Below are 25,506 nucleotides of genomic sequence, written 5' to 3'. Positions count from 1 at the left end.
GAGGTACTGAAGCAGGAAATAATGAAATGGAGAGAGAGAGAGAGGGCGGGGGGAGATGTGTGCCTCCCAGGGGGGACAGAGCCAAGGAGAATCTGTCGTTCACCTTCAATTAATTCATGCGTTTCTCCCACTGTGTTCTAAAGGTGCAGCCAGGCGTGCTGCCTGACTGTGAGACTGTGAGAGATGAAAAGGACAGAATTGTTATATTGTAACTTTTATGTGTGAATCCTACACATTCATGTTTGATCATCCATTGTACAGCCTTTCATTCTCATGTGTCTCATGTATGTCGTACAATGAAAGTATGTGAATGAAATGAGAGAGTAAAGTTAGATGCTCTGTAATTGATTTGTGTGCCTGCATGAGAAGTATGTTTATATCGGCAGTTATGCTGCTTGTCTACTTGCATCTGTTTCCGTCTGACAGACTGGGATGAGTGTGGGTGTGTGTGGCGGGGATTGGGTCTTTCGTCCTTCACTATGCTTCACGCAACACATTCATCAAAAGCAGAGAAACGCTGTAAAAGCCCAGTGTGTCCTGCACAGTGCACTCTTCACTCTGACCTCAGTAGTAGCTCTACAGGGAATCTGAACTGTTTCTCTTCTGCTGTGAATCACACTGACCTTTACAAATCTATACTCGCTTTTTCCTTTTTTAACAACATTCCTCCAGTCGACAACCTTTCCCCCCAAGCTTATATAGTCATCAAGACAAATAACACTAGGGATGCACAATCAGTGACTTAATCAGTATCTGTATTGGTTTTTGTTCCTGTAATTAACCGTAACGGTCTGATTAGGCCGATACTGGAAGCAAATAATATCAGGGTTGTTTTTTTTTTGTTTTTTTTTATCCAATTCAAACATTTTTGGTTATAGAAGTATATTTTTCTATTCTACATTTAAATGTTTTGATGTCTGATTTCACCTATTGTGAACTAAGGGAGTCTGTAAAAGCTGCAGAAAATATCTTTTAGTATTCCCATTCATCTCAGTGGCAGCTGGCAACATCCTGCAATCTTCTCAATTCCGAGGTTTTTTTTTTTTCGTTTTTTTTTCCAATTTGACCTACAGGATATTTTTTATTGATATTTACATTTCACTCAGTTATAATAATTATCATTCATTGTGAGAAACGGCTATCTTTTATATAATAATAATAATAATAATTGTTGTAGCCTACTGAGTTAACTATAGTTAATTATTGTAACACATAAATATTGCAAAATTTGTGTGCATATCAGCTATTTAAAACTTAATATTTATATCTGTATCTGTTATAAAAGAAAAAAAAAAAAAATAGTGATCAGTGTCTTTTAAGAGCCTTCCAAAAGAGAGAAAGATTCTTTTTGCCACCAGATAGGGGAGTTACATTATCTAACGTCAAACTGCTGATACTAACCAGCCCAACTTTACAATGGTAGAACATGCCGTGTTAAAACAAAAATAATTATTGGTTAATGAATTTGCCAACATTTAGATCAGTACACAACTACAGTATTAAAACACGCTGCAATTATTATTTGCAAATTAGGCTAATTTATTTCCTGTTATATTTATATTAAACTGTTCAGTTACACATTTGGTTGATAATGCTTGAATGCTGATTTTTTTTTGTTTTTGTTTGTTTGTTTGGTTTTGCTGTGTTTCAGGTTTGGGAGCAGTTGATCAGTTCAAAGTCCCCCATGGTGAATGTATTCATGGCAGTTCCCACCATCTACTCTAAACTCATTGAATATTATGACCAACACTTCACTCAGCCTCGAGTCCAAGACTTCATCAGAGCTGTGTGCAAAGAGAGAATACGGTACCATCCTCTCTCTTTCTCTTTTAAAACACCACACTAATTTAGCTAGAATCCTGACTCACAGCATCTGTCTTCAGATGCAACCAGCCAGAGCATCTACCTCAAAATTCTCTTTTATTCTTCAGTAAACCTACATCAAAGAGAAGCATTCAACCCTTTATTTGGCTCAGTCGCGTAAGCTTCGGTGTACTTTACCTCAGGGTCAAATGGCGAAACAAGACTTTTTGAAGAAAACAACCAATGCATAATTTCCAACTTAAAAAAAAAAAGTGTGTAAAATTAAATAATGGCCAATTCTCTCTCTTTCTCTTTCGCTTTCTCTCAGGTTGATGGTGTCTGGTTCTGCTGCTCTTCCACAGCCTGTCCTGGAGCGTTGGGCAGAGATCACAGGTCATGTGCTGCTGGAGCGCTACGGCATGACTGAGATTGGCATGGCACTGTCAAATCCACTTAAGGGGCCACGTGTACCTGGTACTGCATCACTTCATAAATGTGACTACCAACAACAATAAAATACTGGCGCTGAATTATTTATGATTATCATATGTGTTGTATTAATATTATGATATCAGTATTTTATATTTTAAGAAATCATGGTTATCTTCAATACCAGTATATCGACAGCCCGAGTAATAACCATAGTATTTTGGTTGTTAACTATGGTTACCATGTTAAATGTTTGCTGTATACAATAAGTGAATTCAAATCTGACCAATCAACTGCCATTTAGATGAATGTGAATATGAACGACGGATAGCTTTTTTTAGTATTACATGCCTCTTCCTTCTGCCAGACTCTGAAATAGAGCTAGTTTAAATCTTTCTAATCATCTCGGCTTTGTTACTTTTTCTTCTACTGATGTTTAGCTCTAATGAGTCATCTCTATATAAGTATTTTTTTTCTCAGACAGTTTACGATGCCAAGTTGTCACAGATCAACCTCCGTTCTGAAGTAGTTTGTTTGTCTTTTTTTCGTCTGTGTTTTGTTGTTTACGTGTGATTATCTTCTGAGAAACTCTCCATGGGTCTTTCTGAGTGATGTAGCACTGATCAAACTGCTCCCGTCAACTTCCACGTCTTCTTTTAGTGTCAGTACCAAAGCACTTTCAGTGCTCTTCTTGCAATTTCTTGCATTGCTCTGGGTGTCTGAGGATTGTTTTGTTCGCCTTTCGACACGTGTTTGTGAGTGAAGGTGCTAACGTGGCTGTCAGAGGCAGTTTGTGTACTCTGTTGTATTATTAGTGAAGAGTTCGGAGGAAAAATGGTTAAAGTTAATGTTAATGCTCGGAGGTGATGATTAAGAGGAGTTTGCAACTGTTAACATTTCCTGCTCGGCCCCACGAGACGCCTGTGTGAGGCTGTCTAATTCAAAAGTAGGTTGAAGTCGATCAATATCAGTCACAGGGTTGACTGTGATCACCAGAGGAGACGTCCATGAATTATGATGAGTTTGATCTAATGTGTGTGGCAGTATGAACCAAATCATAGTTCAATCTTTGTTGTAACAGAACATAATCTAATCCAAACTGAGATTAAAAAGTCTCTTGAAGAAATGGTTTGGATTTTCTTTTCAGTCAGTTTGTGATTCTTGATTTTACCAATTTTAAAAAGCACTCAAAAACTCCTAGACTAGATTAGGCATTGTTCTAGTTGAATTAAATTGTAATATTTTAAGACCTATTGCAAATGTTAATTATAAAAATGAATAGTATCAGCTATGATATAAAACACATGTTTATCTAGCCACTGTGCATATCACTGTGTAGCACCCATAAGCCAGCTATTCAACTTAGTGAGGGTCTATATTTTCTAGCAGAAGAGTGACACATCTTAATTAAATGTATTTAATAATTAATTACATTTCTTGTTAATATCTTTATGTAGTAATTGTATCATAAAGGCACAAAAGAATTATATGGCATGGTGTGCAAATATACAAAACATAATTTTTCAGCTTTCATTTTAAAACACAAGCAAGAGAGCTTGTTTTTATAAATAGATGTTATTTATAAACATTTATATTGATTTTCACACATTTTCAAACCTTCATCTCTCTCTTACTCTTTCATTTGATAAATTTCTGTTGTAATTGCTCCACACCAAATTCTCCACCTCTATTTTCTTACCATGACTCACTTTCTGCACTCTCTTTCTATCTGTTTTCAATTTAATTTTGGTGTGCTTTATTGGCGTGACAGAAACTGCATTTGTATTACCAAAGCTTACCATAGCTGAATACAATGAGAAATGTTACAAAATAAGTTAAATAAAGAAGTAAAATTGTGCGACTGGAGTAAACAAGTCATTTAAATAAATAAATAAATATTTGTAGGGCAACATAAAATGAAATGCATCAATTGTCCAGAATAAATAAACTATTTAACAAGTGATACTAAATTATGGAAGTTCAACTGCTACATTCTACTGTTATTTTTTCGTACTTAGGATGTGATACAGCTTTAAATTTACCACAGGCAAACACCACTGACATTTTCAAAAAAATGTTGAAATCTAGTTAAACAAGCCATTCAGAAAAACAAATCTAGTTGTGCCAATAGTAGCAATGCGCATGAGTTCTTTTTCTTTCCGTGTTGTACTAGCGGGTGCTGCCACTCCCTATGGTGGCACAGTGTGGAATGCTGTGCGAAAAGCTTTGAATAAAACATGAGTGTGTGTGTGTGTGTGTGTGTCCTCTGTTTTAATGAGGGCTTGTGATGGGCAGAGGGACTGGAGGCTTTTTAATGGCTTCTTTAAGCAGTCTGTGAGCTATTGTGTCCTTTTCTCATTTTGTGACAGGAATGCTGCTACAGGGACAACCACATTCCAGTATATACTTGCACGCAATCATATCCCAGTGGACACCGTGCATAGACCTCAAATCAGCCCCCATCTCATTTATATTCACACTCAAGCCCCTAATGGTCAGATTTCACATAACGTGTATATAGGAGTAAGACATCTCTTCAGCTCTGTATATCTGTGCTACAGCTTTACAGTGCAGACAGAATTTATTTTTTAGACAGATTGATCCAGTTTTACAGTAGGCTGATATTTTTCCTCCAAACACTACTGTGTTTGAGATGCTGGAACATTGAGATTTGATAATGAAGGTTTTGCTAGAAGAGTTTAAGGGTGTATTCATACCTGTCTTGTTTGGTTCGATTGAATTGAACTCAAGTTCGTTTCCCCCCTTGGTGCGGATCTTTTGGACAGGTGTGAATACAGCAGTCATACTCGGGTGCGGAGCAAACAACCGTAACCGAGACCCAGCTGAAGAGGTCCGCTTCCAAACTAACTCTGGTACGGTTGAATGGATGAACCAATGAATGGATGACCTTAAGCACACGTGTGGTTTTGTTTACAGTTTCTGGTTCACTTGCAAAAAGGGCAGTGTGAAAGCGAACCGCACCAAGCAAAAAAAAATCAACATTGTATTTGGTCCGGACCAAAGCAAGTGAACTAGCGGACTTTCCTGGTGTGAATACACCCTAAGTATTATTTCTCCCAGCATCCAAAATGAAGCTTCTCCGAACCAAATCAAAATCAACAAGAAATCAGTTATAATTAGTAATTAAATAAAAGTTTACCATTACCTTTTTTAGGAATTGCTATATAATTCATGCTTTACATCGCAATAAGAACATGGTAAATTAATAGTTTGACTGCATATAAGCCACGAAAATAAAAGAAAAAATAATACAAGTTGTATTTAATAAAATTGCCTGTGTGTGTTTTTCCAGGTGCTGTTGGAGTGCCTCTGCCAGGAGTGGAAGTGCGTATCATGATGACAAACACCACCAACGCTATCATCGCTGAGGGCAACAGCAAAGGAACCCGGGTACCTATAGGAGCGCTCTGTTTTTCCTATAGAAAATAAGTATTGCTATCCGCCTTTTTCCTATGGCCCATGACACGAATTATGGGTATAACTTCCATTAAACTGTAAACAATGAGCGACTGACATCAAAAGAAAAGTTTTAACAAGTTACTATCACCAGAGCATTAATAACTCCAAAAGCTCAGGTGAGGTTTTCTGCAGCAATATTGTGGATGTGTTCAATATTGCTGTATAGTATATAAGTCTATATTATGTAACCTATGCGTATGTTGTGTGAATCAAAAATGTTCTGTCATGGAATACTTGGATATTTATGTACGTCAAAGTGCTTTCCTTCATTTTAATTTTTCCTTTATAAATGTTGTATATTCCACCTTTGAAATATTCTAGTAAACACTGCTGATAGGGATTAGAAGTGCAAACAGGCACTGTGTGAAAAAATGGTAAAGAGTTAAGGGTGATGATTTGGAGAGAAAAACATGAGAGCAGATCACAACTGTGCAGTTTCTGATGTCTTTTTCATAGTAATACAGCAGGTCCAAAAAAAAAAAAAGTAAATAATCAGGAGAAACAGTACACAGCGAACTGAAAAACAATCTTTTATCACAGATGTTGTTGTGATATCAATGTCACATTAATTGTGTTACATTATTTAATGTAAAAGTGTTGCATTATTTAATAAAATAAAAATAGAGTTGTAAAAAAAAGAGTTGTACATCTATCAAACTGGCTGATAAGGATTATTTGTAGCCTATTATTTGAAATTATTCGTTTCAGTCATTCAGCCATGAGTGGAAGTTCCCCAAACTGGAAGTACTACCCATAATTTAAAATGCAGTAAAATTTTACAGAAGAAGGTGGACAGACAGTCATTCACTAAGTGTATGTGCACACCTTCTTGTGCATAAAACCTGTACAAATGTTCTCACAAAAAAAAAATCAAGATTTAACTATAAGTATGCATTTACATTTATTAAAATATAAGATCAAATTTGTATTTACTGTATGTACACCGTTATTAATGAAGAAGACCTACTGACATTGTACTCCTTTGAGTGTCTAGACCGATGTGTGTGTGTTTTTTTTTTTCAGGTGAAGGCTGGTTTGGAAGGGAAGGAGGGCGAGCTGTTGGTTCGAGGTTCTTCTGTCTTTCAGAAGTACTGGAACAAACCTCAGGAGACAGCAGACACCTTCACTGAGGACGGATGGTTCAAAACCGGTACTGCTCTCACACTTACTTTATGCTTGGTACTACACATACAATATAGGGGAGCATGTCTCCACACTGTGCATAGGTGAGACTGTGTATTCTGTGGGACATGCTCAGGTGGAGCTGTAAGAAGGTTTGACTGTGTCTGAATAAAGTGCAAGATAAATCAAAGAAACTAGTAAAAAATAATGAGAGATAAAAGGAGAAGACATAATGGTTCAGTTTGCTGCCATAAAAGCAGGACATAAAATTAAAAGAATTGTTCGCCCAAGAATGAAAATTCTGTCATCATTTATTATTGACTTTTCTTTTATGCAACAGAAAATGAGATAAGATGCAAACTTGTCATGCTGCTCTTGTGCATAAACATGTGCATATATATATATGACTCAAGTGCCGTATTCATAATGATCTGAAGCTATAAAACCGCTTTCTGTTTGCACCTGTGTACATTCAAACTAATGTCAAATCTAGTTCAGCATGTGCCAGGTTTGATTATGAAATATGTTTCGAGAGCTGTGACAAAAAAAATGTAGCTTGAAATAAGTTTACTGAAATAAAAGAAAATAAAAAAACATAGTTATTTTATTTCTAGTTTATAGGTAGTTGCCAAGGCACTTTATCATTTTCATTTATTTTAACTTGATGTACAAAAATATGAAAACTATAAAGACATAAAAAAACACTAAAACTTTTAAATTAAAATAAAAACTGAAAATAAAAACACATTCCAAATAGTAATAAAAACGATGCTATTATTTCAATGCAATTAAAATAATGCTGCTGCAGCATAGAAGTTTGTTCCTTACAGAGAGCTATCTTATGGCTTCAGAAAATTATAGAATATTAATATCATGGACAACTTTATGGCACTTTTGTGTCTTTACACCCCATGCTTCTTGCATTCTTTCATTTGATAGGAAAGACTCTTTAAAATATATTTGTGTTCTATGAAAGAATGTTGACCATATATACCACCATGACCATACAGTAAATCATGACAATTGTATAAATGACAGAACTATTCTTTTAATATAAATATAATTAAAAAAATGGGTCACACTTTATATTAGGTGGCCTTAACTACTATGTACTTACATCAAAAAATAAGTACAATGTACTTATTGTGTTCATATTGTATTGCAAAACACTTTTGCTGCTATTGAGGTGGGATACGGGTAAAGTTAGGGACAGGTTTGGTGGTATGGGTAGTAGGTATAAAGGTGTGGGTTAAGGTGTAAGGGATGGGTCAACAGTTCAATTATAAATGTAATTACAGAAATTAATTACAGATGTAATTACATATAAGTATTTTTTTAAAAAGTACAATGTAAAAACATGTACAGTGGTGTGAAAAAGTTTTTGGCCCCTTCCTGTTCATGAACACTGACCTTAATTGAGGCGAGTGAGGCCTGCAGTTCTTTAGATGTTGTTCTGGGTTCTTTTATGACGACTCTGGATGAGTCGTCGTTGCGCTCTTGGAGTAATTTTGGTTGGCCAGCTGATCCTGGGAAGGTTCAAGAAGGTGTACATGATGGGGGCCGGGGCTCTGGCTCTTCTTAGTTTTTTAGTTTTAGTTCGTAGTTCTTAGTATGTACACAATAAGTGCATTGTACCAAATGATTCATTTAAATGTAAGTACATAGTAGTTAAGGCCAACTAATATAAAGTGGGACCAAAAAATGTAAAGGAAAAGAGAGCAGTTTGATGAGAGAGAGAGAGAGAGAAAGAGAGAGAGAGAGAGAGAGAGAGAGCAGGAGGCAGCAAGGACAGAGTTGCAGTGCACGCTTCTGTCACACTCCATTACACAGCACCATCCCATAATAAGAGAGAGAGCAATCAGCTCAAAACACACCAGTCTGCAGCCTGTGTGTGTGTGTGTGGTTTCATTGTGGTTGTATGTATTCATATGGACAAAAGATTTCCAAAACGGACTATTTGCTTCTTGTTTATTAATATTTAGACTCTCACTAGTATTAATACCAATGCTAACAGTACTAATGATATAATGTTACCAAATTTTGTCTGTTGGCATAAAGTGCATAAAGAGCCCCTACTGAGGAATAGATGATTAAACATGATAAAAAGATATAAAATGACAAATTGTTGTTTTTGTTAATTTGATTTTTAATGGCAGGTGAGTCTGAAACCAGTGATACCACAATAATGAGCCATCTAGGGTTTCTGATTAGTATTTTTATTCCATTTACAGTAATTCACATATTAACGAATATTCTGTTATCAGTTACTCACCCTCATGTCATTCCAAATCTTCTTTTCATCTTCAAAACACAAATTAAGATTTTTAATTACACCTGAGACAGTTTTGTCCCTCAATTGAAGGTTGATTCAACCAAAACTTTCAAGCTCCAAAAAGATCATAAAGGCATCATAAAAGTAATCCACATGACTCAGTTTATTCCATTTTCATTAAACGATATGAATGCTGTGTGTGTGTGTGTGTGTGTGTGTGTGTGTGTGTGTGCAAAAAAAGTCACTTTTGCATAGATCTCTGACACACATTCACAAAAGATCCATGACACATGTGCGTTGTCAAATTGGCATGAGACCGGCATCCCTTAAAAGCATTGATGGGAGTTGAAAGTTTTGCAGATGATCTACTGACAATGAGCAAATTAAAGAACACAGACACAGCCAGCTCATTTCCATAATGACCAACGCAATCTAGAATCTATCAAGAGCAGCACAATTTAGCAACTATCGCAGCCATGTCAAGCGCAAAATCTGTTAAGACATGCTTATTTTGGGTGTTAAATAATGGCGCAAATACCAGTAAATTGATTACTGCTTTTCATCACTAATTTTTAGTAAATCATGACAGTGTTTTTTTTTCATTGGCACAAACCATTAGTAAATCTGGCCCTAAATTTCTATTATCTTGTATTGCATAAGACTATCATTTTGGGCAGTCATTGAAGGTTGTCACTGAAACACTTTTGCAGTGAATGTGTTTTACTGTAGTGTAAAAACCCCCCTCACCTCTCCAAAAAAAACTTGTCGACCTCACTAACCATCATCTAGTCAGCTGATGAACAATTAATCGACCATCCTGCCCATCCCTAATAAGAAACTTCCTTCTCATTTCCTTTTCACCTGCAACCTTAAAAAAAGACTGCTCTTCTTGTTCATCCCGAGTTTGCTGGATGTTGCAGTCCATCTGCTCACCCTCACACCCTCACATTTCATCATCACACTCTCAGAGAGGGAGATAGAGCAGATCAATGCGGCCCGTGTCTGCCCGGCTGTGTCTCTAATAGTGTAAGTGTGGCTGCAGGCTGTGACTGGCACCTCTATAGATCATCTGTCACCCTTTCTACAGCGCTCACTTTCTGCCAATCCTCATGCATCGTTCTTCCCATTGATTTTCATGCGTGCCTTTATGTTCTCCCTCTCTCTTCCTCTCCCTCCTCCTTCTCTTCCATATCTCTCTTGTTCTTTTGTTGTTGCTATGAATATCAGGCTGTTGGATACTCCATCAGCAGTCCACACACACACACACACAGACCCTCATTAACTCTGGTTGAAGGTCATTAGGATTTCGTAATAAATATCTGGGATCATTATCTGGCCCTGGCTTTTGCTTTACTCTTTCTGTAAGTGAAATATTAACTCGGTAGCCTGCTATTCATCTTTTTTGTCAACTGACTCACTAGTCTTGTTAGATGTTTTACTATCAGCTTAAAGTCTAACATGCAGGTTATTCTTCCCAAGAACCGTTAACTTAGGCAGGAAGAGGTTGTCTGACCAACATAATAACATATAACAACATATTGGCTTGTTATTTAAAAATATTTTAAAGTGCTTGTCATATCTGTGTGCAATATGTATCAGATGGTCTGTGAACTCTCTGTGGTCAACTGAAGTTCAGACTTGTCTGTCTCTGGTTATATGTTGTGTAGTTTTTACCAGTGATACTATAGTAACATCCCACATGCTGTAAACAACCAATTAATTTTTTTCTAACACACAAACAGTAGATAAAGAAACAAGGTAAAAGCGAGAAAAATTGAAATGAAGAAAGACAAGCGGGTTGGGGTGATGCCCTCTTCTCTAGCAGGACAGCTCTTTCCTGGAATGAATTATGCTCTGGGAAACAATAAATAAAAATAAATAAATAAGACAAGCCTGCGCACAGAGAAGCATTAGCAATTTTCCAAATGCTGCGCACACATAGTTATGAATAATGGAGGCATGCTAAAAGTCGGGTGCGCTCGGGTAAGCACTGGTTAGGGAATGCACATTAGCCCAGCTGCTCGTAAATAACAGGAGCGAGGTGGTAACAGGGTTGACTCCTGAGCACCGGAGCGCTGGGCAGAATGTTAACTAGCTGTTCCACTCTCTCTCTCCACTATGGCTGTTCGGAGATCAGATTGTAGATATTTATTAATGATATATGGAAGAGTTTGCGTGGTTTATTTGCTTTGTTCTGTGCATCAGTGTTTTCAGTCTGCTGGGCGGACAATTCATCACCCAGCTTTGTTTTCAAGCGACCCCAGCCATCGCTTGATCACATGAAGCATTCAGTCATCCCCCTCTCCATCTATTCCTCCTGACCCTTCTTTTGTTCATCCTTCTTTCTGACCCCGACCCTCACACACACACACACTGTATTCTTGACTGCATTTCAGAGCCATCATTGGATATACTGTATATATAATTATTTTTATATATAATTATTTTTATTTTATTTTTTCTGTGACAGCAAAGAATTTTTTAGCAGCCATTACAACATCACTTATCCTTTACATGAGGACATTGCAAATTGCCTTTGCATTCCTGAGCCATGAGTAGACCTGCGTGAAACTTGTGCTCGTGGATTTACGCAGAAAAGTTTTGCATTACTGATTCTGTTGCATTAGTGAAACTGGATAGTGTTCATTGGATGAGTGCTGAATTTCCTGTTATAGAGTGTGGAGAACATTAGTTTTTAATTAATAAAAAATAATGTACATTGGTTTCAATATGTCTTTCTTGAGATCCCTAAAACAAGATTTGTTAGACTTCTCAAAGACTCAAAGTCTCAGAATGGTGTTCAATCTCCCAAAAAAATAAAAAATAAATAAATTTTCGGCCTCAACAAAATCAATACAGTGTTGTGATGTAAAATGTGGCAATATTTGAAACCCCCCCTCATCCCACCCTTTATCCTTTAACTTTCATATATTTTATACAGTATATCTGGGATTTTTCAAATTCATCTAATCTTGTTCTCATGAGCCATGAACTGCTAAGTAACCTGCTAAGAGGATTCTGTGAAGGTGACATACATTTGTCATCTGTTGAAATGGGCCACATATTGAGTACAGGGACAATCACTCTTTCTTCTTTTTGAAGAGTAAAAGAATATCTGTCCCCAGTGCCATCACCCTGTTTTTGAGAGAGCGCACACTTGTTGGCAGATAGAGCGTTGCTGATTGTACTTTGCTTGACGTTATGTGTGAGGAGTGAAAGGCAGTGAGAGGGAGAAGTGACCTTATTGTTGCTGTCACAGACGCTAGACAGCCATGTGCTATTTGAGGACACTTTAGCAGGCTCGGTTTTATAAAGCTGCCCTGCAAATTCACTGTCTGTGTAAATGGGTTTGCCTTGCTGTAAAATTAAGAGCACAACGAACATTGGTTTATATTATTCCTGGCTGTGTGTAGCACCTACAGCTCTGCACGTCATTCCGACAAACTTACAGACACACATGCCCAAAAGCTACAGCAATTTCTGAGTCTCCTTGTGCTTGTAGCAGTGGTCAGTTTGCAGTTTGCTCTTGGTAAATGTGATTCTTGAGCTTGAAATGTTGGCACTGATTCTCAACAGCTCTGAGGTCTTCCTGAAGACATGTCCGCCCAGCTACCTACCCCGTCCCACTGAGGGGCTGCCCTCAACAGCTGCTTGACCTAGTCTAATTTTTACACTTGTCCTGTCCTTCGGAGCTAGAGAGACCTGCTTTCATATATTTGATTCAGGTAGCCATGGTTCTGTAACACTGGGATTTACAGGAGATGTAAAATAAAATAAAGTTGTTGTTTTTTATTACAATACCCATACATTTTGTTGTGCTAAAAGCAAGAAAAAAGCCATTTGCCAGTGGGGTAACAAAAATAAAATCAATTCAAGACTGGAAGCTGGAATTAATAATTTCATTGTGTATTTGAATGCTATAGCTTAATAAAATTTAGATTCAAAACCTCCATGATATCCTAAAGTTGAGCTGTTATCATATGCAAGCTGCACAATCAGTTCCATTAACATAAAGCAATTCCACCCCCTCTCACTGAATCATATTAGACAAATAAGATCACTCACCCAAGTGCAAAGCACTCGCTCGGGTATTAATTACTAAAATAAGACTATGGCTATGTCCCAGTTGGCATACATTCTTTTCAAAATAGTATGCAAGATTAGAATTTGTGCATTCCGGATCACAGTGTGTTAAAAATAAAATGTTTGGATGATGTACTATTTCCGGTGGGCTTTCAAAGTCCATGCTTACAATACTATTAGTGGTAATGTTACTCACAGTCCAGCAACTGATGAAGAGTTGATGTAATTATTCTGATTCGATTTTATTAGTTGTAGGCAAACAGGAATCTTTTTTTATGCCGACATTGCGTTGGTGCTTATTATGCCAGTATTAAATAAATTTTATTATTTCAAATAAGTTAATGTGTTAATTTTGAAATCCCTAATTATACTCCAATATTCATTTAAAGTATGGTCATCATTATCAGTATTACATTACAATATTATCCAAGTTGACTGTGTTTCAATGAACAATGAATTAACTAAGGCCCTTATCAAAGTGGGGACCAAAATGAGATCTGAATCCACTTTCAAGGCCAGTGTGAATGCAATTTTGGTCCACTTAAAGCAGTATGAGTTTGATTCTTTAAAAGGAAGAGTATAGTAGAATTACGCAAATTTGATTGCAACTTTTGAAAGAAAAAAAAAAGCTTAAGGACGATAAATGTCATTTGTGTTTTGTCAGTGCTTGTCTTGTTATTCATCCTCATTAGCCTTTGTGTGGAGCTGGAAGTGTTATTATGCTCTAAAATTCATGCATTAATATTCATGTTGTTGTGAGTGTTTACTGCATATCTGGTTACTTAACAGAGATCACTTTCCATCAGGCCCCACTTAATCTACAACTCTTTCTGATTTCTGCTTATACTGGAGGAAGATGGCACTTTATGTGCTGACTTTCAACATTATCCTTCATTGATCTAGTCTTTGACCCTTGTTTCATTTTCATCTTAAAGAGCACTAAAGCACCTATTACAAGCAAATCTTTAATACACTAACCGGCTTTTATGCTGAAACCCAAATTGTTTTTGTCATGTCTGTTTGCATCTGTTGAAACCAAAATCATCTGAATCCAAATCTGGGGAAAAAATATGCAATTTGGTGCCGATGTTATTTAAAAAGTAAGATAAAAAAATACAAAAATGTCTCTCAAAAGCCTGTTGTATCATATTTGATACATAGGCCTACATTTTAACATGATTTAAAGAGTAAATAAATAAATGCTTTATATGGTTCTTTTTTTTTATTTCTCTTTAGAAATTATATAAATATCCAACAGAAGCTCAGTTCAAGTTTTACAAACCCAGAGAGCCTATGTTCCTTACCTCAATTTTGCTTCCATGGCTGTCAGGGAATATAGAGTCATTCACACATGTTCAGGAGGAGCAGTGGAGCTCACAGCTTGTCAGAGCGCTGTGTTTGTTCACTGATGTGTAAGTGTGCTGGACGTGAAACATGGCCTCTGTCACACTGCCCTTTCCAGAGCTGTCAACCCCCTTCAGCCTCTCATGCAAGTATGTGTGTGTATGATGTGCGTGTGCTGCATTGTTTTTGTTTACACCCTGAGCTTCCAGCAAAACAGCCTATTTATGTTTGTTTAAGTGTTGGCATGTGCCAGGAGCTTTTACAGATGTGTTTGTCGGCATGTTCAGGTAATTCTTTTGTGGGTATGCAAAAACGACACATTTTGTCCTGCTAAATCAAAGAGTTCAAAATCTAAACCAAGCATATTGGTTTTCTTATGTTAAAGCATCACCAAACCTCAGCTCACCATCTGAGAGGACACTATATATGGAAATAATGTGAAGAATGCCTTTGCTTTAAATGCATGAGTTGTCTGTGGGATGCTTTCTCCTCATTGCATCATGTGTTCGTACTTGTTTAGCATGCAACATGGCTGTGTTCACTTAAACACCTCAGCCAGACAGTGAGAAAAAAGAACTAGTGCAATAAAGCTTCTTATCATTTTAATTAGGAAAGCCGCTGGGCCGTAGCGCTTCTGCGGTGACTTCAGTAGACTGATGCCTTTGCTGCCACTGTGTTCATGGAGCGGTTCATATTAGCGGTCGCACAATTACTCATTTTTACTAGTCGTCCAGAAAAGTTGTCATGTAGTTGACAGGTCATTGTTTACCTCGTGTAAATGAGTCGCGACATGGTGTGCAGAATCAGAGGTCTTTGCTGTTAAATGTTGTATTGATGTTAGGTGTGTGGTTAGAGAGAATGTCTATGTAACTGTGCTTATGTTCTCATAAACAATGTAAAATCAATCATTCAGTCTCATTTGCTTATAGTGTTTGTGAGCCTCTGGGAGACTCTTGATTAGTTTGAAGGCAGTTTACAGGAATTTTGCCTTGTGAGTCAATGGCGTGACAGCATTCATTTATTAATACCTTAAAAATGCATTTCACATATACAATGACTTGGATACACTTCTTCTATGATGAGCATTGTTGACAGAAGGAGGGGAGATCAGCTCAAATAATAATGAGTGCTAGGCCTGCTCTTTAAATTCTTCAGAAAATATGTTTCATTAGGAAAATTGCAATATTATTGTAGAACTACATATAGGTAGCCTAAACTGTAAAATGACTGTAAAAGCCACAATTTAAATAACTTTACAGTTCAAATATTACTAGTTTTGACATAAACAAACAAACTTTTAAAGAAAGGGGATGAGTCAAAATCATAAAAGATATATATTTTATTTATATTTATTTATTTATTACTTGATTACATCACATTACATTTTTAGTCAATAAAATGAAACTTCTTTTGAATATGGCATAGACTTTTTTTCCCCAATTTTTCTCTTAAAAACATTTTTCTACAATTTACACACTACAATTTCAAAGCAACAAACAATTTGTCTTTCCTCACTGAACATGAAGATGCTGACATAATCACAGTCAATCAAAAATTATATTCATTTATTTATTTAATTATATAATGTACTGTTATATGGCCTGCCCAGAGCATTGCTGCGGGAATAGGAACCAAACCATCAACAAAATATTACTCGTTGTTTGCCGGTTGGTTAGGACAAAAACTCTTTTCGATGGAGGTGGTAGCATTTAGTTTTTTTGTTTTTTTTTAGCTGGTTAGGACACAATGTTATTCATATCCACATACTCATCAACATCAACCTTCTTTTGCTTTTAGTCATAGAAGAAAACCCTGACAGGGGTTTAATACTTCCTGTGACCTTTGATCCCTCCCCAGGGGCATTATGGATTCTTAAAGAGGATAAAAACCTCTGTATATTCTCTCCCCTCACACACCAACAGCTTATCTGTCCCCATGTCAAACATGTTCCTGGTTCATTTCCATGAGAAGGAAGCTACGCCGCTGTGACCAAATTACACCTTGCGTTTGCAGATAGGGTTATTTTAAAGAGGGACGAGGCGAGTGTAAATACACTCTTACTGCTGTTAACACCCAGCCACTTTTCCCAACCGCCCCCATCCCTTGCTCGCTCTCTCCGTCTCCTTCCACCCACCCGCTTCTCCTTCACCTCACCCCAGCCTATCACTGTGGAGCAGTGGTCTGTGAAGAAATTCCCAATATCTAAATTTACACACTGTATCAATCTTGTTTAATAGACTGGAAAGCTTATTGCTCCGGTGCTGGGCGGCAAGAGAGGGCAGCGCTGATAAATTGTGCCGTCCCTGCGACAGCCGCCCGTGATGTATAATGAAATATTTATGATTTATCCCAGCTAATAAACTGAAATGAAGAGCCTGATGTATGGGAACAGATGGGCCCTCTATTGATGCTGTGCTCCTCGCTGGAGATGGAGAGAGAGAGGGATGGTGGGAGAGAGGCGAAGAGAAAAAAAGCTCTACGTTTTAGAGCTTTATTGAAAATGTATTGAGAAAAAAAGGCAGTTGTTTTTCTATGTACACTTTCTGTACAAAATCCAACAATTATGGCAAGCATACTGAACCTGCACTACTCACATCGGCCATGATTAATTTATTGCATTAACAAAAGTATCCAATAACAGCCGTTTTTCTAAGCAATTAAATTTATTCATGTGATCTTAATATATCCGCCTCACGTCACCTGTTTCTGGGCCAAAAAGTTGCATTTTCAATGCACCACATGACCACTAAAAAGCACGTACGTTCTGCACCTGTGTGAAAGGAAATAACTCTCCAAACCAGTAGATGGCAGTAGTCTGTATATGTCATTCAAAAGGGGAAATCAGAAGAGCTACGACTGCAGATATACAAATCGTACTTGCTTTCACACCACTCTCGCTCGAGTTTCATTTGATAGCTTCCGTTTCTCCTCATGCACTGGTTCGCTAAGCTGAACGTATAGTCACAGTGATCTCTCTCACGAATGGACTCCACCACCGATTCAACATGCTCAATTGGCCAAAAAGCCATTGACGGGGGTGCAAGTAGTGCCAACAGTACAGACCATGTGGCCTGACATTGCCCGACAGTTGACCATTGTGTCTCAGCCTTTACATTTAAAGTGAGGTTTGAACTCTTACTGCCAGTATGGGCACCTCAGTTTAATGAGTTGAAGGAAGTATGAATGAAACTAGACATTTTTTTTACACATCAAAAATGTGTATTTGCCTGTACCAAACTCCCATGGGTGTTGCAACGGTGTTGCTATGTAGTTGTTAAAGGGATAGTTCACAAAAAATGAAAATTACCCAATGATGTACTCTCCCTCAAGCCATCCTAGGTGCATATGACTTTCTTCTTTCAGATGAATACAATCGGAGTTTGTATTGTGAAAAAATTTCCTTGCTCTTCCAAGCTTTATAATGGCAGTAAAAAAAAAGTGCTACGCCTACGTCCTGCGTCATCCACTGGATCGCCACTCTCTCGTGAATGTGAATCCCTTCAATTCAGAAGGCCTTTAATTAACCCCCCTGAGCCGTGTGGAGTACTTTTTATGATGGATGGATGGATTTTTTTTTGGGCTTCAAAATCTCTACCACAATTCACTACCATTATAAACCTTGAAAGAACCAGGGCATTTTTTTATCTAACTCCCATAGTATGCGTCTGAAAGAAGAAAGTCATATACACCTAGGATTATTTGAGGGTGAGTAAATCATGCAGTGATTTTGATGGTTTTTAGGTGGTAACTTACTGGAACCTGGTCAAAAGAGTCCACCAAGTAATATTGATAGGGATGTTTCTTTAAGGAAGGCAACGGAAGCGTTGTGGCAATAAAGGATGGAAACTAATTAAAGTTTGTGGCAATGAGTTGTTAGGTTCTGATGTATTGACTGATCATGGGGGCGTGATTCCCATCTCACTCATCAACTGGCTTTAATCTCCAACCAGTCACAGCCTATGTTTAGTTCACCTTGCCCTGCCAACTTAACCACCCCCTCCCACACACACTCATTCACTATAACCCATGACATATCCTTAACCTTCACACACCTCACACACATGCACTCTCGTTTCTCAACTCCCCTTCGCCACAGCTGGGGCTTAGCCACTCAATAATGATCCACGCTGGACATCCAACACCTTTGCCCAATGTTCTTTCCTCCTTTTCTTTCACACTCAGTCACTCACCTGCTATGACCTATTTCCTGTCGGCTTCATGGTCCTGCCCCAGCTGAGCCCCAACACTCGATGAGTAGTCTCTTTGTCTACGCTCTGCTAAAGAGATTGGAAGACATTCTGGCTTGTGATGACTTGTACTTTTCAGACTCAGTCTGAAAACTTTGGCCTTTCATAAAGGTGTGTTAAAGTGGAGGCTAACAGCTTGTCCTAACCAGGCACGTCATGATAAAGCAACAAGCTAAAGGTTCCATCTTTTTGATGTCAGTCTGGTATTGTCCTAAAAGGAAAGGAAAGGAAAGGACGTGTGGCGTCCCATACTTGAAATTTGTGCTCTGCATTTAACCCATCCAAGTGCACACACACACACAGCAGTGAGTAGTGAACAAACATGCACACACACACCGTGAAAACACACCTGGAGCAGTGGGCAGCCAATGCCGTGGCGCCCGGGGAGCAGTTGGGGTTTGGTGCCTTACTCAAGGGTCTCACCTCAGTCGTGGTATTGAGGGTGGAGAGAGCGGTGGATATTCACTCCTCCCACCTACAATCCCAGCCGGACCTGAGACTCGAACCCGCGACCTTCGGGTTACAAGTCTGACTCTCTATTCTTTAGGCCACGACTGCGATAACTGCGACAAGCCATGCAAACTGATATGTCTACTTCCTTACTACATAGTATGCAAAAAGTAGTATTGGCAGGTTAGTCCAAATAAGCAGTATTCATAAAAAAAATAGCAAAAAAAAAAAAATACCCAGATGACCTACTAGTTCTGAAGCAAGTATATCCAGTGTACACTTTGGTTTCTTATCTCATGGCTGTGGGAGAGGAGTTGTAATTTTTGTTAAATGGTGAGGAACAACATTCTCTGTACTACTACTTTTGGATGCAGCTTATGACCGTATCCATGGTTGCATAGGGTCTTGCAAAAGAGTTCATCATGGCCACAAAGAGGTTATTTGTAAGCACCTATTTGAAACATCAAATTACAAAAAGGGCACACTCTTGGACTTCAGAGACACATGCAAAGAAAGGCCACAAATCCACAAGTCCTCATTAATTTCAGCATTTGAGTCAGATTCTGTTTCAGATCCACATAGCTGTATATCCGAGTTTTGATTGGCTTTGCATTTGTCACTTTGTAGCACTCTTTCAGTGAGGAAACGTGATGCTGTAAACCTGCACCTGGTTTGTATAGGGTGTTCCACTCTGCTCCTGCTGCTGATGGCTGCAGTGTGTTTGTGTGTTATGGGGTGGTAATTAAGCAGTCTCCAGCTGAGCAGCTCTGTGCAATTGGTTTTTAAGATTGCAAGCAGAAGATCTTGAGCCTGACTACAGGCTATTATTAGAGCTCAGCAGAGGAGAACGTGCAGCAATCACACACACACAACCCTCATGTTCTTATTGCTGCCCCCTTCCACAGCTGTAGTAGGAGGATGTAGACTATACAGCCGTTTGCCTCACTGTTTGAGCCCCATATGGACTCTTCAGCGATTAATAGAGGCGCAGACCCCTATTAAACCAGAGAGCGGTGTGGAGGCAGGTGTAACTCGAAGGGATCTCTGACCTCTCTGGATGCTCTTTTAGGTGACACTGCACTCTACAGAGATGGCGTGTACTGGATTATGGGCCGCACATCAGTGGACATCATCAAGAGCGGAGGATACAAGATCAGTGCGCTAGACGTGGAGAGACATCTGCTTGCCCACCCAGATATCACAGGTACACAAGCACTCACACAAATACACCTGTACATATGGACAGGGGAATAAATATGCACTGTTTCTTCTTTGCTTTAGATGTGGCTGTGATTGGTGCTCCAGACCCAACCTGGGGTCAGAAGGTCACTGCAGTTGTGCAGCTGAAAAAGGGGAAGACTTTGACTCTGTCACAGCTAAAGGCCTGGGCCAGGTAACTCATATCCTCACTGAACCAGACTTTAGTTTAGAATAAGTTCGGACCACACTGCAGTTTATTCAGCTCACTTAAGGGGCTGTTCACACAGAACAAATTCTTGGATTTAAAAATGTGAGACATGCTGAGAAAGAGCAAAAAAAGTGGATGCATAAAACTTATCTTACCTCATGTATATTAATACCATGACAATCCCAGCAGTTCTGACTGATTTTCTCAAAGGCAAGATTTATTAAATAGGTGCTAGCTAGGGCTGGACGATAAAACGATAACAATAATTATCACAAAATATTTCTCCCTTGATAGAGCGATAACATGTTCTATTAATGTTTGATGTAATGTTTATGCACCAAAAGAGGAACCAAACAATGTTAAAGCCAATGAAACCGCACAGACAATATATATTTCAATATTAATATTTCACCGGATATACAATATGGAATTTTATCATAATTAATGTAGACACGTATTAAACTGAGTAATGGTTGTTATTAAGCTATAGCATGTGTGCATTTGTATTTATATTACATGTATTTAGGCTACTGTTTTTCATACAAATACCATAGAAACCATATAGTTACATTTTACCATAGTAGTGAGGTGGTATGTGTGGTTTTATCTTTGGTTATCATGATCTAATTGAGTGATACTATAGATGACGAATGGTTAATTTGGTTAAGTAGAGTCCGAATATTTACATTTTACCCTATAAATATGAGGTTGTTACAGTTTTTACAGATGTTACTGTTTTTGTTAATGAACATAAATTTACATCATACCATCAGTAGTTTAAAACCTGTGAAACTGTCTGGTTCCAACTTTCACTCGGGAGAAGAAGTCTGCCTTTAAACTTGAAAGAAATCAATTTTGACATTTATCGTGATAACTGGATATCGACTGATATGAAAAATATTATCATGATAATTTTGTTTGGCCATACCGCCCAGCCCTAGTGCTAGCCATTGTAAAATTACCATTTATCACCAGTGCATTTGTTGCTCTGTCACCACTACTTTTTTATTTTTATTTATTTTTTTGGTAATCTCACAGAACAGCTCACAAAAGCCCAGAATAGTTTACATTGTACATCATTCTCCTTCTACAGCTCCCCTAGAGGTCTGAATGCGATATGACAGGATCAGAATTTATCGAAACCGATGATGGTGAGAAGAAAGAAACAGCGTCTAACATGCTCTGTTTAAGCAGTGCCTGTTTATTTTATTCCTCATTCTCGCTCACTTTTTTTAAATGTCACTTTTGTTGGCCAAATGTACCATTTTTGCCTGAACGTAAGTTCTGTCAGAAGACACATGTCCCTTTACAGGAAGTAGCTCAGGGCTTTTTCTTTCTCTATGTGTGTGTGAGCTCCATATGGTGTGGGGGTGTTGGAAGCAGTGCTTTGCCCTGCTGGTGCGATGCTGCGTGTGTTTTTTGTGGCGGCCCTTCTGACCTGTCCCAGCTCCTCTAGCACAGCCCAGCAAAGAGCAACATGCGCAGGGAAAGATGCTCACTCCCCAGCGCCGTAACTCCAGCTGTCATCCTGCGTAATCGTCACTCTATATATGTCATAAGGCGTAGAAAGACAGGAGCTGATGAGCTGAAAGTTACACAAACACTGCACACAGACACACATGCTAAGAGAATGCGGCTACAGTGAAAAGCAGAATATTCTGGAGTGTGAAGTGCAGTCAAAATCTTCAAACCACTGCAGGGAAGAGGAAAAAGAGAGGGAGTGAAAAGAGGAGGCATTAACAGAGAGACACCTTGCTGGAAGGGACTTATATAGAAGAAAACAGAATACAAAAATCTTTTCGCGCACACACAAAAAAACATAAGATGATAAAGACGGCTCCAGGCCTGTACTGTAGACAACCGCAAGAGTCAGGCAAGAACGCAAAACATTTAATTAGCTCAACGCTCCACACTGCCTTTTAGTATTTGTCTTTATTTCATGCTGATTTAATTGTTTGTGGAATTAATCGAATTCCATGTATCTGGCAGCGTTTTATACAACAGAAGTTCCAGCATAAAGGACGGCGGCTGCGTTATAGGATATGCACGAGGTTTTTTGTCATTTTATGTATTTATGTGTGTATTTCACTTGAGACGTTTCACATCTGCACAAAGTCATTAGTGTCTTTGCTTTGCCTGAAGACATTTTCACCACATGTTCCATATAAAACAACATAGAGCATTAAATTATGACACATCTTTATTTCCTTCCACTCCCAGAGTTGAATTTTATTAAGTTAAAAATCTTTTTTTTTTTTATTGATTTTGCCATCTGCAACAAAATTTACAGAACCTAAGATTTCTTTCTTTGGTCCTGAAAAAGAAGCATGGTCTACATAAGTATATTTGTACAAATGCTTCTAACTGAAAAAGCTTGATTTCATGTTTTGTTATAACAGGATGCAAGTATATGTTGCATTTTCAGAAGTTATAGGCAAGTATTAGAGAAAATGATTTGTTTATGATCAGTTTCACAAGGTCACAAGCTCATCGATCACCAATAAATTAATTCAAACATCACCTTTGTGATCAATCTTAGTTTCTGATGGAATTGAAAATCTTCTATACAACACTCAACACTTTTGATTGCTGTCTTAGCTAGCAGTGTTAATTTTGACAGCAGAATTTGATTTAGTTTTAGTTAGTCTTTTGACTAAAATGCTATTTAATTTGAATCATTTTTAGTCATGTTAATTGCTTTAGTTTTAGTTGACTAATGTCTACAGTAGATTTATATGAATAAAATCTAATGGGTTTAGTTAAATTGCAATGTGTTAAGCATTTCTCCAACATTTCTATTATATATAACTCATTATATATTCTTGGAGAAATGGTAATATAAATGATTAAGGTTTGAACGTGCAATATAGACTTTGATTTAATTATGACATATAACATCTTTGTTTATCTTAAAATTAAATAAAACTACTTATCATAATGAAACAAGCATATTATCAAGATTAATCCTTATTAAATGTACTACAGTGATTCAGTCAAGAGCATTGAGTGATTTTCTTTTTCTTTTTTGTTGTTTGATTAACATTAAGGACACAGGCAGTAGCAGGTATATTAGGCTGCTGTCACTTTAAGACCGAATGCAAGGATCCACTATACTAATACACGTTCAATATTTTCCAACTGTTTACTTTCCCTTAAGACACAGCCAACATTTAATAATATTCACCAAAACTGGCATTTTGACATAATTTTGTTTGTTTTTGACAAAAATACTTTTGTCAAAGTTTTGTCATTCAGATCTGGATTACATTTAGTTAAAGTCTCATTTTCGATGATGAAAAAATGTTGCTGACGAGAAACTATTATGAAAATTATGTGTCAGCTAAATTAACACTGTTAGCTAGGATGTATATCACCATCTGCCGTGAGCTTACCTAGGATCTCATTGGGGACCATCTAACAAACAACAATTGTGAAAGAACAACTGAAATCCAGAATTTCTTATTTTCTTAAGTTGATCTTCTCTTTTGGTTTCTTCTTTCAGGGAGCACATGGCTCCATACACCATTCCCACAGGGCTGATCCTGGTGGAAGACGTGCCCAGAAACCAGATGGGCAAGGTGAATAAGAAGGACCTTCTTCGCCAGTTTTTCCCCACTCGCTCTGATTGAACCATGTCTGATCCAAGATCAGTCTTCAGAGAGATGGGAGTCTTAACCACAGACTGAAGAACTGTGTCCGGATCCGATCTATGCAAGAAAGGAGATTGTGATGTCTCCTCACTGAACAGTAGATGGCAGCGTGAGTGATGAGACGTGTCCACAATGCAAAGCACTGTATTGTTCTTAATATACTTGATTTTTGTGGTGGTTTATTTAGCAGATAATAGATGAAATAAAAAAAAAAGTGTGTTTTAAACGTAATCTATATTTAAAATAAGACAATGTAATAATATGACTTCATTAAACTGAAGAAAATTTGACAATGTACACATTTTAAAACACTGAAGGTGTTGAGGCAGCAGCATGTCTGTTTAAAATGAATTACATATTTTTGTAATGAAATTTTGAAATAAACTAATTTATTTTGATCAGTGATGTTCTCTTCATGTGATATCAAGTCCTCCGCCTGCAGTCACCAGAGAGCTGATTAAGAGAGCAGCTCTATCGATCTCTGGCCTTGACTGAGAAGGATGGATGTGCTGGGTGGGTTGCAGTAGCACTGGTGGATGGGCTGTGAGACATGCTGACAGGAGACTATAAAGGTGGCACGGCAAAGAGAAGAAAAGACGAACAATTGGATGTGGTGACAACAGGGTTGTGAAGATTGTTTTTGTGTATTGGGGGGGGCGGGGATGATCCCCAAGGCTCTAGAATGATCAAATATCTGCAGCTCCACTCAGACATACTAGAGTGCACAAACAACCCGGCTTGCATGGATGTCCACTCAAGCGTGTTGTAGTGGGCTGTCTGCAGATGGATGCTTATTGGGCCCCTGGGCCCTGTGGGGGCCACAAGAGACAAGTCAAGAGAAACATTCGACTGGACTCTACTTCGTTACTACTGTGGTTATTTTATCTCCAGCTTTCACACAACGAGCAAAGAAATAAACAGTCAAGTACCACAACCAGGAGGCGAATAACGGAAGTTGGTGTGGAATTTACTTTGAAACTCATAAATTTCTTGTAAATTTCACAAATAATTACAAAGGAATGGCAAGTAACACATTTAATTAATCATGAAATTTAGAATTAACTTTTCTGGATTTAAAAAGACCTGCACTGTGCTGGTGATGCACTCAGTGCACTGGGCAAGTCTTAATTAACCAAATTCATTTTATTTTATTAGACAGTTATTGTAATTACTACAACAAGTAGTATGTACATGCAGAACAGGATTGGGTTACATGTT

The 25,506-nt window shown here is 37.9% G+C and overlaps 1 protein-coding gene across 2 annotated transcripts in view; it reads left to right on the top strand.

Moving 5' to 3' along the window:
• Window positions 1–24,613, top strand: part of acsf3 (acyl-CoA synthetase family member 3) — a 35,999-nt gene extending 11,386 nt beyond the window's left edge. Inside the window, exons 4-10 of one of the 2 annotated variants that reach the window (XM_016453189.1) lie at window positions 1,652–1,806; window positions 2,132–2,277; window positions 5,546–5,643; window positions 6,736–6,862; window positions 20,300–20,434; window positions 20,512–20,623; window positions 24,141–24,613. In XM_016453189.1, coding sequence (XP_016308675.1) covers window positions 1,652–1,806; window positions 2,132–2,277; window positions 5,546–5,643; window positions 6,736–6,862; window positions 20,300–20,434; window positions 20,512–20,623; window positions 24,141–24,267 — 900 coding nt within the window. In that variant the 3' untranslated portion in view covers window positions 24,268–24,613. Of the gene's footprint in view, window positions 1–1,651; window positions 1,807–2,131; window positions 2,299–5,545; window positions 5,644–6,735; window positions 6,863–20,299; window positions 20,435–20,511; window positions 20,624–24,140 lie in introns of both variants that reach the window. The other variant, XM_016453187.1, reaches the window with a different exon arrangement.
• Window positions 24,614–25,506: the final 893 nt, after the last annotated feature.

Source organism: Sinocyclocheilus anshuiensis, unplaced genomic scaffold, assembly GCF_001515605.1.
Source record: "Sinocyclocheilus anshuiensis isolate Anshui unplaced genomic scaffold, SAMN03320099.WGS_v1.1 scaffold1317, whole genome shotgun sequence".
Taxonomy (NCBI): Eukaryota; Metazoa; Chordata; class Actinopteri; order Cypriniformes; family Cyprinidae; genus Sinocyclocheilus; species Sinocyclocheilus anshuiensis.
Note: the sequence above shows the minus strand (reverse complement) of the source record. Positions and strands in the feature narration are given on the sequence as shown.